The sequence below is a fragment of the Juglans microcarpa x Juglans regia genome, chromosome 6D, assembly GCF_004785595.1.
Source record: "Juglans microcarpa x Juglans regia isolate MS1-56 chromosome 6D, Jm3101_v1.0, whole genome shotgun sequence".
Classification (NCBI taxonomy): domain Eukaryota; kingdom Viridiplantae; phylum Streptophyta; class Magnoliopsida; order Fagales; family Juglandaceae; genus Juglans; species Juglans microcarpa x Juglans regia.
In genome coordinates this window covers 7230668-7242022 of record NC_054604.1, presented here as the reverse complement: position 1 = coordinate 7242022, position 11355 = coordinate 7230668, and the positions used below count along the sequence as shown (strand labels likewise).

The 11355-nt window shown below is 38.4% G+C and overlaps 1 protein-coding gene across 1 annotated transcript; it reads right to left on the bottom strand.

Annotated features, from left to right (window-relative positions):
• Positions 1–563: 563 nt before the first annotated feature.
• LOC121235349 lies at positions 564–1160 on the bottom strand. Its single transcript, XM_041131697.1, has one exon. The coding sequence runs from the start codon at positions 1158–1160 to the stop codon at positions 564–566; it is 597 nt and encodes a 198-aa protein (XP_040987631.1).
• Between the last annotated feature and the right edge of the window lie 10195 nt (positions 1161–11355).

Here is an 11355-nt window from a genome sequence, read left to right as displayed (position 1 = left end):
TAGTTCCACCTCTTCTTTGGTGAAGGATTTCTCCAACTCTGCATTCATAGGACTCAAGGCTCTGCAAACACTCCTCTATTAATGCACTAGAAGGGGCAGTAGTTCTAAAGACTTCATCAAAATGCTCTCTGAAAACCTCCACAATGTTCTTCTGCTCTTCTTTTAATTTAGACTGCCCATTCATAACAGAGAGGATCTGGTTTTTCCTTTTCCTTTGGTTGGCACATGCATAAAAGAACTTAGTGTTCTTATCTCCCATGTTATACCAGTTTCTCTTAGCCCGTTGTCTCCACTTCAAATCCTCCTGCTCCAATAATCTTCCCACCTCTTGTTGCATGTTGCATATTTCAGTAATATTCTGGGGACCTTCCTTATCTTGCAACTCCTTGATTTGAGCAGTGAGTTTATCAATACTACTACAACTCTCCCTGCCTTTCCTTCTAAAACCCCTAGCCAGCTTACCACAGCACATATTTAGGAGTTTTTGCACTTTCTCCATAGGCTTATGACACTGCACCCCTTCATCCCAGATCCTCTCGACTATTTCATTACACTCCTTTTCTTCAACCAGCTGGCCTTAAACCTGAAAACATATCTCCTATTGCTCCAATTCCTTCTTGGTTCCACAATGGATAATAGGATGGGCTTGTGGTTTGAGCTTCTTGCAACCAACCCCTCCACCAAGACATCTTTGAACAAAGCTTTCCGCTTTGCATTAAGCAAAAATCTGTCCAGCTGGCCTCAAACCTGAAAACATATCTCCTATTGCTCCATGTAAAAATATTACCCACACAACCAGCATCAAACAAATTATTGCTCTCCATGGCCCCTCGAAACTGGATCAGTTGGTGCTCAGGTATTAATTTCCCTCCCACTTTCTCTCTAAAGGAAAGAATTTCATTAAAATCACCTGCAACACACCAAGCCGTGCCTTCTGTTGGCTTAACTCTATTCAACAACTCCCAAGAGAACCTTCTTTTGCTTGTGTCAGGGTGTCCATAAAAATCAGTAAAAACCCAGTTACCTTTATTGCTCTCTCTTACTCTTGCACTTACATGCCAGTGGGAGTAAGTTTGGATCTGTACCTCTTCTCTATCCTTCCAAAACAAGGCTAACCCCCCTATTTTCCCTACAGGGTCAATTGCAAAACATCCCTCCATCCTAAGCTTATTTTTTATAGTCTCCACTCTCCTTGCTTTTCTCATTGTCTCAATTAGAAAGACAATTTTGGGTCTCTTTTCCTTAATCAATTGGCTAAGATCTTGAACTGTCCAAGGGTTCCCAAGCCCTCGGCAGTTCCAACTTAACAGTTTCATAATGACTGGCGGGGTTGCTTAGCAGCCTCCGCCAATAAATCCACCATCAACTTATCCCCTTCCATAAGCTCCACCCTAGCCTTCTTCCCCTTACCTCCATTCAAACTTCCCTCCACTACCACACTATCCACATTCCTCTTCATAATTGTAGCAGAAGTAGGAGACATACCAGTAGTTTTTTGCCCTCGAGTCTTCTTTTCCAGTTGCCTTTCTTTTGCTTCTCTGGTTCATATTGACTGCCTAAGCCTTCCTTTTTTTTTTCTCCCAATTCCTGCACAACATTAGTGGTTATAATAAAGCCCACATCCCCACCATTCAGTTCCCTTTCCACTGACTTCTTCACTCCCCTCATCCTTTCCATCCCCACCCTTTGATCCGCAACAGGATCCTCCACCACCTCATGGACACTCCTTTCATCAACATTAGTATTCCCTTGCCTTTCCAACCCAATATTTTCTTGAATCTAAACCTGAGATCCACCCTCATTTTGTTGTTTTTGTTTATTCATTTCCCCCTTTTTCCCCATGTTCCTTCGATTGCCTGCTGGAGCTCTCATCCATGAACCAAACTAAGTGGATTCCCCTTGCCATACAACTCTTCTTTATCCCCATTCCTACACCCTTGCTTCCCATGCAATATACATCCATAATGAAAATAGATTCTAGGCATTTTTTCATATTTGATTGGGATCCACACACCTTGGCCCTCAAAACTCACAGTTCTGCCTCTTGCTAGTGCCTTTCGTAAATCACATTTCACTCTCACTCTGAGATATTTTCCACAAGCTGCATCTCCTTCATTTGCATCCACCTCGATAACCCTTCCGATAGATCCACCAATCTTCTCACCCATTCTACGGTTCATACCTCCAAGAGGGAGATTATATAGTTGGATCCAAAATCTTTCATAAGAAAAATCCAATAGGTGTGATTGGGTCATTCCGTCGAACATCTTCAGCACAAAGAGGTAGTTATCATACAACCAAGGGCACCCGTCTAGAACTCTGTCTCTATCTCCTTGATTCGCAAAGGTAATCACGTAATAGTTCCCACCAACGTCACTAAATTCCATCTGCTTACTCACTCGCCATATTTTCTCCATCACCAACCACACTAACTCCTTCCCAATCACCCTCTCGGCACAGATCTTCCCCACCAGACTTCTCTTTCCTTTCATTTTTAATTCATCAAGTTCATTTGCTTCAAGTACAAGTGGATTCTTCTCTTCGTCATCTAGATTCAATCGATCTCATCCTTCTTCTAAACCTTCCATTTCCTCCACTCTGATCACCTCAGTAATTGGAATATAGCTAGCAGACTCACTCCTTCACCTTTATCGCCTACGGGAGATGATAGAAAGAGAATCCTCTTGTGCCGTAACACCCTTAGAATCGACAGCTAGTGTCACTTTGAAATCATATCATGTCCAAGTAATTTTTTGGCCATTTTTGCAACATCCACATTCTAAAACACGCCAATCATATATAAATTGGAAAAGTCAGCATTACCCTTCTAAATTCTTTTTATAATTTTCAGATGAAATCATATAATAAGGTGCAGAAATATGTAGTTTATTGAATTTATTGATAGGAAAATAATGTTATCCAAAACATTTATTAATTTCTCAACATACAAAACCTCATATATAATTTGTGTTTTTTAATATGTAAAAAGCTTAAAAATAAACCCCATCAGTTTTTCTTTACATCATCTGCAGGGGATAGTTTCGCCAACATTAACTTCACAAGCATCGCTTACAGTTGACTATAGTACTTTGCCGCACGTTATATATGTTTTCGTTATATATGCTCTATACGTACTGTTAGAAGTGAAACAAGAACTTGAAATGAAATCTCAATATAGAGAAAAATTGAAATCTCATTTTCTTAAGTTAAGTTGATACAAGGTTCTGCTACATATATATATATATATATATACACATTATAGAAGAAAACCAAAGGGATCAAAAGGAAGAGTCCTAAAGTTAACTTTTTATTTTCTATTGTTTTACAAGAAATCTACTGCAATCTGTTTCTTTGACATTACTTTTCATCACTTTATTTACTTTTGTGTGTAATTAGTGCAGCCTTTAAGGTTAATCTGTCGTCCCATGCTTTCCTTTTGTTGCTTTGCTTTTCTATGCTAGTGCTTTATACTTTTAAGCTATTGCATTGTGCTTTTCATCAACTTTATTGTTGCATGGTGTTTTCTGCATGCATGGTGTACTTGTGCAGTGTCTTCATCCTTCTTTTCCATGTATTCATCCTTTGTTTCGTGAGACTCCCCCTCAAGATGGGCATAGATATTGAGTATTCCCATCTTGGACAATAAGAACTGAAAAACAGAAACTATTAAGGCCTTAGTGAAGATATCTGCTAGTTGGGATTTTGAGACAATGTGGACAAGTGTGATGATTCCAGCCAAAACCTTTTCTCTAACAAAGTGGTAATCCAGTTCTATATGTTTAGTTATCTCATGGAAAATAGGGTTTTTCATTATATGGATGGCTGCTTGGTTATCACAGAGCAAGAGAGCAGGTTGTGCATGGTCAATGCTGAGTTCCTTTAGTAGACCAAGGAGCCAAACAATTTCATAGCTTGTAGAGGCTAATGCTTTATATTCTGCTTTTGCTGAGGACCTAGAAACAGTCACTTGTTTCTTTGATTTCCAACTTACCAATGAGTCTCCGATAAATATATAAAAGCTTGTGACTGATCTCCTAGTTTCGGGACAAGCAGCCCAATCAGAATCACTGTAGGCCTTCAAGTCTAGAGATAACTTTGATGACAAGAAGATGCCCTGGCCTATAGAACCTTTTAGATAGCTGAGGACTCTATAAGCTGAGTGTAAGTGAGCTTGTGATGGTCTGTCCATAAACTGGCTCAGCACATTTACAGCATATGTAATGTCTAGTCTAGTAATGGTCAGGTAGATGAGCCTTCCAATGAGTCTTCTATAGATTGTAGGGTCTTGTAGGATCTCATTTGTGGTATGACTCAATTTGTGATTTAACTCAATAGGTGTGGAGGCAGGTTTGTTACCGAGTAACCCTGAGTATTTCAAGATTTTGAGGGTGTACTTCCTTTGACAAACATTTCTTCCAGCTGATGATTTTGCAACTTCTAGTCCTAGGAAGTATTTGAGGGGTCCAAGTTCCTTGATTTTGAATTTTCCATGGAGGTGAGCTTTGAGCAGATCAATTTCTCTTTGAGAATTGCCTCCTATTATGATATCATCCACATAGACTAGGAGTGCTGTGAAGGCTCATTTTTTATTCCCTTTGGTGAATAAAGATTAGTCAGATTTGGATTGATTAAAACCAATGGCAGTGAGTGAATTAGAAAATTTTGAAAACCATTGCCTGGATGCTTTTAAGTCCATAGAAGGACTTATTCAGCTTGCATACCAGTTTCTCCCCCTCAAGCTGCTCTATGTGAATGTGGTAACCAGGTGGTAAATCCATATAAATTTCCTCATCAAGATCCCCATGTAAAAAAGCATTATGAACATCCATTTGTGATAAAAACTAGTTTTGAATGGCTGCCAAGGCAAGAAAGACTCGAACTGTGGTGAGCTTGGCCGCTGGACTGAAGGTCTCTTGGAAGTCAAAACCTTCTCTTTGAGTGTATCCCTTTACTACAAGCCTTGCTTTGTGTCTTTCAAGAGAGCCATCAGATTGGAGCTTGACTTTGAAGACATATTTGCATCCAATTGCAGTTTTGTTGAGGGGAAGAGAAGTAACAGTCCAAGTGTTGTTCTCTTTTAAGGCACTAAGCTTAGTGTTCATGGCATCCTGCCAATGCTTGAATTTGACAGCTTCACTATAGGAGGATGGTTTAGAAAATAATGAGAGGGAAGCATAAAAAGATTGGTGGGATGAAGAGAGGTGTTTGTAAGTCAAGTGATGGTGGAATGGGTGAAGAATTGAAGAGGATGTGGAGGAAGTATTGATGAAGGGATGGGAGGCTGCTGTTTGATAGTGGTATTTGTGGAGATAGGCAGGTTGATGTCTTTCTCTGGTGGATCTTCGAAGGGATGGGTTTGTAGGTAGCTCATGTTGTTGGGGTGAAGGAGGAGGTGAATCAAGGGAGGTAGGAGGGAAAGATATAAAGGGCTGAGGTGTTTCAAATTGTGAGATGGATTGTGACATGTGAGTGGGTGGAGATGAGTCATCTATTGGGACAGATTGTGACATGGAAGTGGGTGAGAATGTGTCAGCTGGTGGTGCAGGAGGGAGTACCAGATTTTGAGGAAAGGAGGGAGGAGGAAAAGGAATGGAGGTGGGAGATTGGAATGGGAAGATAGATTCATGAAATATGACATTTATGGAAATGAATGTGGAATGAGTTTCCATGTCATAAAGCTTATAACCCTTGACATTTGCAGGGTATCCTAGAAAAATGCAGGGTTTAGCACGTGCCTCAAACTTAGTTCTGTGGTGCTTGGTAAATGCTAGCATAACTTAAGCATCCAAAGACTTGAAGGTGAGAAAATGAAGGTGGTGAGGAAACAAGTACTTCATAGGGACATTTATTAGAAAGAAGAGGTGTAGGTATCCTGTTGATGATGTATGCAGTTGTTAGAACTGCATCTCCCCAAAATTGAGTGGGCAATGCAGCTTGAAAAGAGAAGGGCTCGGGCCACATTTAAGAGATGTTGATGTTTTCTCTCAACAACACAATTTTGTTGAGGGGTATACACACAAGATTTTTGGTGAATAATGCCATGATCTTTATAAAAGTTTGCCATATCGAATTCAAGACTATTGTCAGTCTTGATTTTCTTTACTTTCTTATTGAATTAAGTGTGTAAGAGTTGGAAGAAGGATTGTAAAATGGATCTTGTATCTGATTTTAGTTTCATCAAGAAAATCCAAGTCACTCTAGAAAAATCATCCACAATAGTTAGAAAGTAATGAAAACGTTGAAGTGAGGCTTGAGAATATGGTCCTCATATATCAAAGTGTATTAAGTCAAAAGGGAGTGAACTAGAGGATACACTTGAAGGAAAAGAAAGATGACTTTGCTTGGCCAAATGATAGATTTTACAATGAGAATGATCCCTGTACTTTACATTAGGAATATGAGAATGAATTAAACTCATCCTCTATGAAGATAAATGTCCTAATCTAAAGTGCCATAGATAAAAAACTTGTTGTGTGGCAGCTTGATTGACTTGAGTTTGATTGGAGAGAGTTGAAGGAGGGTTGATGTTGCTGTTATGAGGACAAGGCAGCAGGTAATATAGCCCAGCATGGACTTTAGCAAGTTCAATTGTCATCCATGAAGAGAGGGCCTGAATGAAGCACAAATCATTTGAGAAAAATAGGCATATATTTGGTCTTTGAGTGAGCTTACTGACTGAGATCAAATTGAAAGTAAACGAGGGTACACATAAGACATCAGTCAGGATTAGTGATTCTAAATGTTTGACAGTGCCTATGTGTGTAACTTGAGCCTTTGTACCATTAGGGAGTTGCACAAAGGCTTGTATGCAAGAAGAGGGCTTGTCAAAAAATGAGGTGGAGCATTCCATGTGACCAGTGGCTCCTGTGTCCATGATCCATGGTGTGTTATAAACATCAGATTGTTCATCTTGAGAAGGTGAGTTGTGTTTGTAGTGGTTTATAGAACTACGATGGAATTGATTAGCAGGTAATGAGAGAGTGGTGAGACAGTGATAATTACCTGCTAAGTTTGAGTAGGGTGTGATTGAAGAGCTGGTTCAATAGTGTCTGGTTTTGCAAAAGTAGGAGTAGGCAGAATTGGCTTAGTTTGTCCCAAGTTTAGTTGAGGGAATTGAGCATTGATGAGAGCTATGAGGTGCTGTGCTTGTGCCTAAGAGAGATTCAATTGCGAAGCACTTGGAGCAGGTGCTTCTTGAGGTGAAGAGACAACTAGTGTAGCAACTTGATTTGCAGAATATGATGCAGCAAGATACTTCCAAACTTAATTTTGGTAAATTTAAAGTTTGGTGGGAATTCTACTAATTTATAGCACTTGTCCTTCGTGTGTCCAACTTTACCACAATGGTGACAAATCAGGTCTGATTTTTCCCTTTTCTTTGGAAGATTTTGGTAGGCTAAAGGAGTAGAAGACTCTGAGATGGGTAGAGCTGTATTTCTTGCTTGCCTTTGTCTTTCTTATTGCAAAATCAGTGAAAAGGTCTTATCTAATGAAGGTAAGGGACTTAGTAAAATGATTTGCCCCCTAACAGAATCATAGCTATCATTTAAGCCCATCAAAAACTTAAAAACATAATCTTTTTGTTGGACCTCACCAACAGTTTTTAAGGCATCACAAGGGCATTTTCCACAAGAACAAGAAGGAAGTGGTCTTTAACTATGTAGTTCTTCCCAAATAGCATTAAGTTGTGTGAAGTAATCACTTACAGAGAGGTGCCCTTGAACAATGCTACTGAGCTTGTGCTGGAGATGATAAATTCAAGCTTCATCAGGTTGAGCAAATCTTTCTTTGAGTTTGTCCCAAACCTGCTTAGCTGAGGTTATGAAAAATACATTAAAAGCAATATCATTTTAAACAGAATTCAAGATCTAAGCCAATAAAATGTTGTTGGATCTCAGCCACGACACATATGAGGGATCTGAGAACTCATGGGTATTAATGGTGCCATCCAGGAAGCCTAGCTTGTTTTTTTATTGAAATGGAGAGCAGAAATGATATGCTCCAAGATATATAATTCGAACCAGTTAATAGGGGTGACACAATGATAGTGTTTGCATTATCACTGTGATGTAGGAAGAATGGACTACTTGGGTCCTCAGCAATGGAGATAGGAGAAGAGGAAGAGGAGGATGTCATGGCTTAAAAGATGAAATTTGTTTGCAGATTTAAGCAAACACAACAGGACAAATAGCCTTCTCTGATACCATGTTAGAAGTGAAACAAGAACTTGAGATGAAATCTCAATATAGAGAAAAACTTATTCTTATTTTCTTATTTTAAGTTGATACAAGGTTCTGCTACATATATATATATATATATATACATTACAGAAGAAAACTAAAAGGATCAAAAGGAAGAGTCCTAAACTTAACTTTTTGTTTTCTACTATTTTGCAAGAAATCTACTGCAGTCTGTTTCTTTGACATTGCTTTTCATCACTTTATTTGCTTTTGTGTGTAATCAGTGCAGCCTTTAAGGTTGATCTGTCACCCTATGCTTTCCTTTTGTTGCTTTGCTTTCTTGTGCCAGTGCTTTATACTTTTCAGCTGCTGCATTGTGCTTTTCATCAACTTGCTTGTTGCATGGTGTTTTCTACATGTTGGGGTGTACTTGTGCAATACCTTTATGCTTCTTTTCCTTGTATTCATCCTCTGTTTCGTGAGACGTACAGTTTCACCTCATTTTCCAAATTTTGGGTGCTCATCACATTTTCCAATGGATATAACTCACCCGGTCATTTACACCAAAACATGCAATGTCAGTTGCAAGTTTTGTAGCAATGTGTTTAATTGTAAGCTGGAGGGCCAAGCTGTAAGGTAACTATGTTAATGTGTGAATTATTTTCCAACAATTATGTCATTCATTTGAAGTGTGTGCACTAATTTCAGCTAATTTGTCATCCATAAACCATAAGTCATCATTTACTTATAAAAAAAATAACCATAAGTGATCATCATTCTTTCATTTCAGCATACGTTTATAGATTTACACTAACAATCAATATTTGTCCTTGACTCCCATTTTAGAAAATACAAACAAACCATCAACCACACCCCTGGCAATGGAGTCTCCACATTCATCAATAATGTGCTTGAACCTTCGACGTAGGTGTTCTGGAATGTTGGTTGATGGAAACCACTCCATTTGCATACAATATTAAAACCTAATGAGCCACTGTTTACATCCTTTACACAACCCTCTGAGACTCTTGTTATTGTTAAGTACAAGATGCCAAACAACGTTTGCCTACTTGAGCAAACATTATCACATATAAGTTATAGGCACATGTATAATGTCTAAGAAACAGCAACTTACAATTTCATAATAGTATTGAAGATTTAGAGTCACTAAGAAACACATCCTATCAATTTTCTTCTTACTCAAAGTTTGGAATACAAATATTTAATATCACTCCAATGCGTTCCACTTAAGATAATCACAGGGTCTGGGGTACATATATATCTACTTTATCTACCACATATTTCCCAACAACATATCATCCACCATCCCCAATGTACTAACATTTATTATTGATTGGAAACATTTACCACAGAGAAGGTGTTCAAATTTATAGGACATCGTTATAGTTTCAGTAGACCACAAAAATGTTGTCCTTACTTTTCCCCACTATTTTAGTAATGAAATTTCCTATTGTGCATGACAATGAAAATTCTTACTAAAGTTTGCTCTACCTCCTAGGAATTTCATTGCCTTCATTTCTGTCCATGTAGAGTGCTAATGACATTAAGTTCACTACCTGTCCACATTTATAATGTTTTTAAGGCTAGCCAACTTCAATCCTGAGTTTGAAGAACGACATTTAACATTAATCACAACCTAATGCCATGTGCCATACCAGTTCTACTAATACAAGTGATTGTAGTGAAATTTGTACTTCCTTCCATTAACTTTGTTATATATACTCTTCTAATGGTAATGCTCTAAACCCATCCAATGTTTGAGTATGGTTAAACTATTTTAGTACATATTAATAGAGAAGATCTGATGCTCCCAAACCAAATTAAAAACAATTAAGTCTATGCATCTACTCAGAGAAACAATATCATATTAACCATCACATTCCCAACTGAGTACCTCCACTTACATGTCATCCACCTTCCTCGAGTCTGTCAATTAAAGTCACACACTGTTTGCAAAGAACCATATACACAAAGTAAGATACCAGTATAACTCATCAATACATATATTGGAAGATGGGTAAACTAGTATACTCTTATCATGGGCTGTGAATTGGAAACATTAAAAAATTTAAAGAAACCATGAATGGAAATCGTCAATCAATAAACTATATATCGACTCAGTCGAGACCACATTATGATTTGGATTTTATATGATCATATTGAATGGATAAGAAATACCATCATCATCATTTGTCTCCCCATGTAGATGATGATCGCACACTACCATCGTTATCCCCATCATTTATGTTCGGCATCCCCTGCTCATCGTCAATGGTTTCATTGTCAAATAGTTGGGTTGCCTCTTGACACGATATGGTTGATGGATCAACGGACAAATGCTCTTCATTGACTCGATGCAATGAATTGGGCATTGCTAACTCATTCTTGAGAACAGGTCCATAGTTGTTGAGATTAATGTTACCCTCATCATCTGCATCACCACCAGATGATTCATCATCATCATCCTTATCCTTAACAGACATTATCAGGCAAATGTTATAAACATTTCTATTTGTTGTCTTATGTAAGACGGGCCAACTTCCCCCAAGGTTGGGTCCTTTAGGTAAAACCCTTGCAACGCTTGGCATGCTAGAGCGAAAGTTTCATTGTTATACCATTGCGTTGAAGTATTCACACTTGTTAAGTGGTCCCCGATGCATATTCCCCTTCTCAAGTCGCCAATGTACCACTAAGCACAGCTACACAAGTATACCTTATGCCAACCCATGTAGCGTAATTCTATAATGTCCTACAACTCCCTTTCACGCTCTTTTGTATGAAACTGAATTCCATTCATTATACACCCAACATATGATATGACCCATGGATCTGGACCACATGCTAATGCATATATGTCATCAGTGACCTTGCCTGGACATATGGTACGCAAGTTTCGAATCTAACATGAAGCTTGGACAGAAGAAAACACAGTTAAAACTCGCTATTTTAATTAAAGCATATATATGTATAGGGATTTGTATGGTATCTTACGAGTGACCTGAACCATGCTAGAAATTTACCCTGGTGCCTACGCTCGATGTTAGTCTTGTCCTCTTCTTTGATCTTGTTATAGTGCTCCATGCCAAAATTTCATTACGTTAGGAAGAGACTGATAACATTATGACAACAATCAAAATTATAAATGCAATCATGG

Coding starts and splice junctions, on each gene's coding strand:
- LOC121235349 (XM_041131697.1), bottom strand. CDS start 1,160: ATGGAGGGATGTTTTGCAATTGACCCTGTAGGGAAAATAGGGGGGTTA.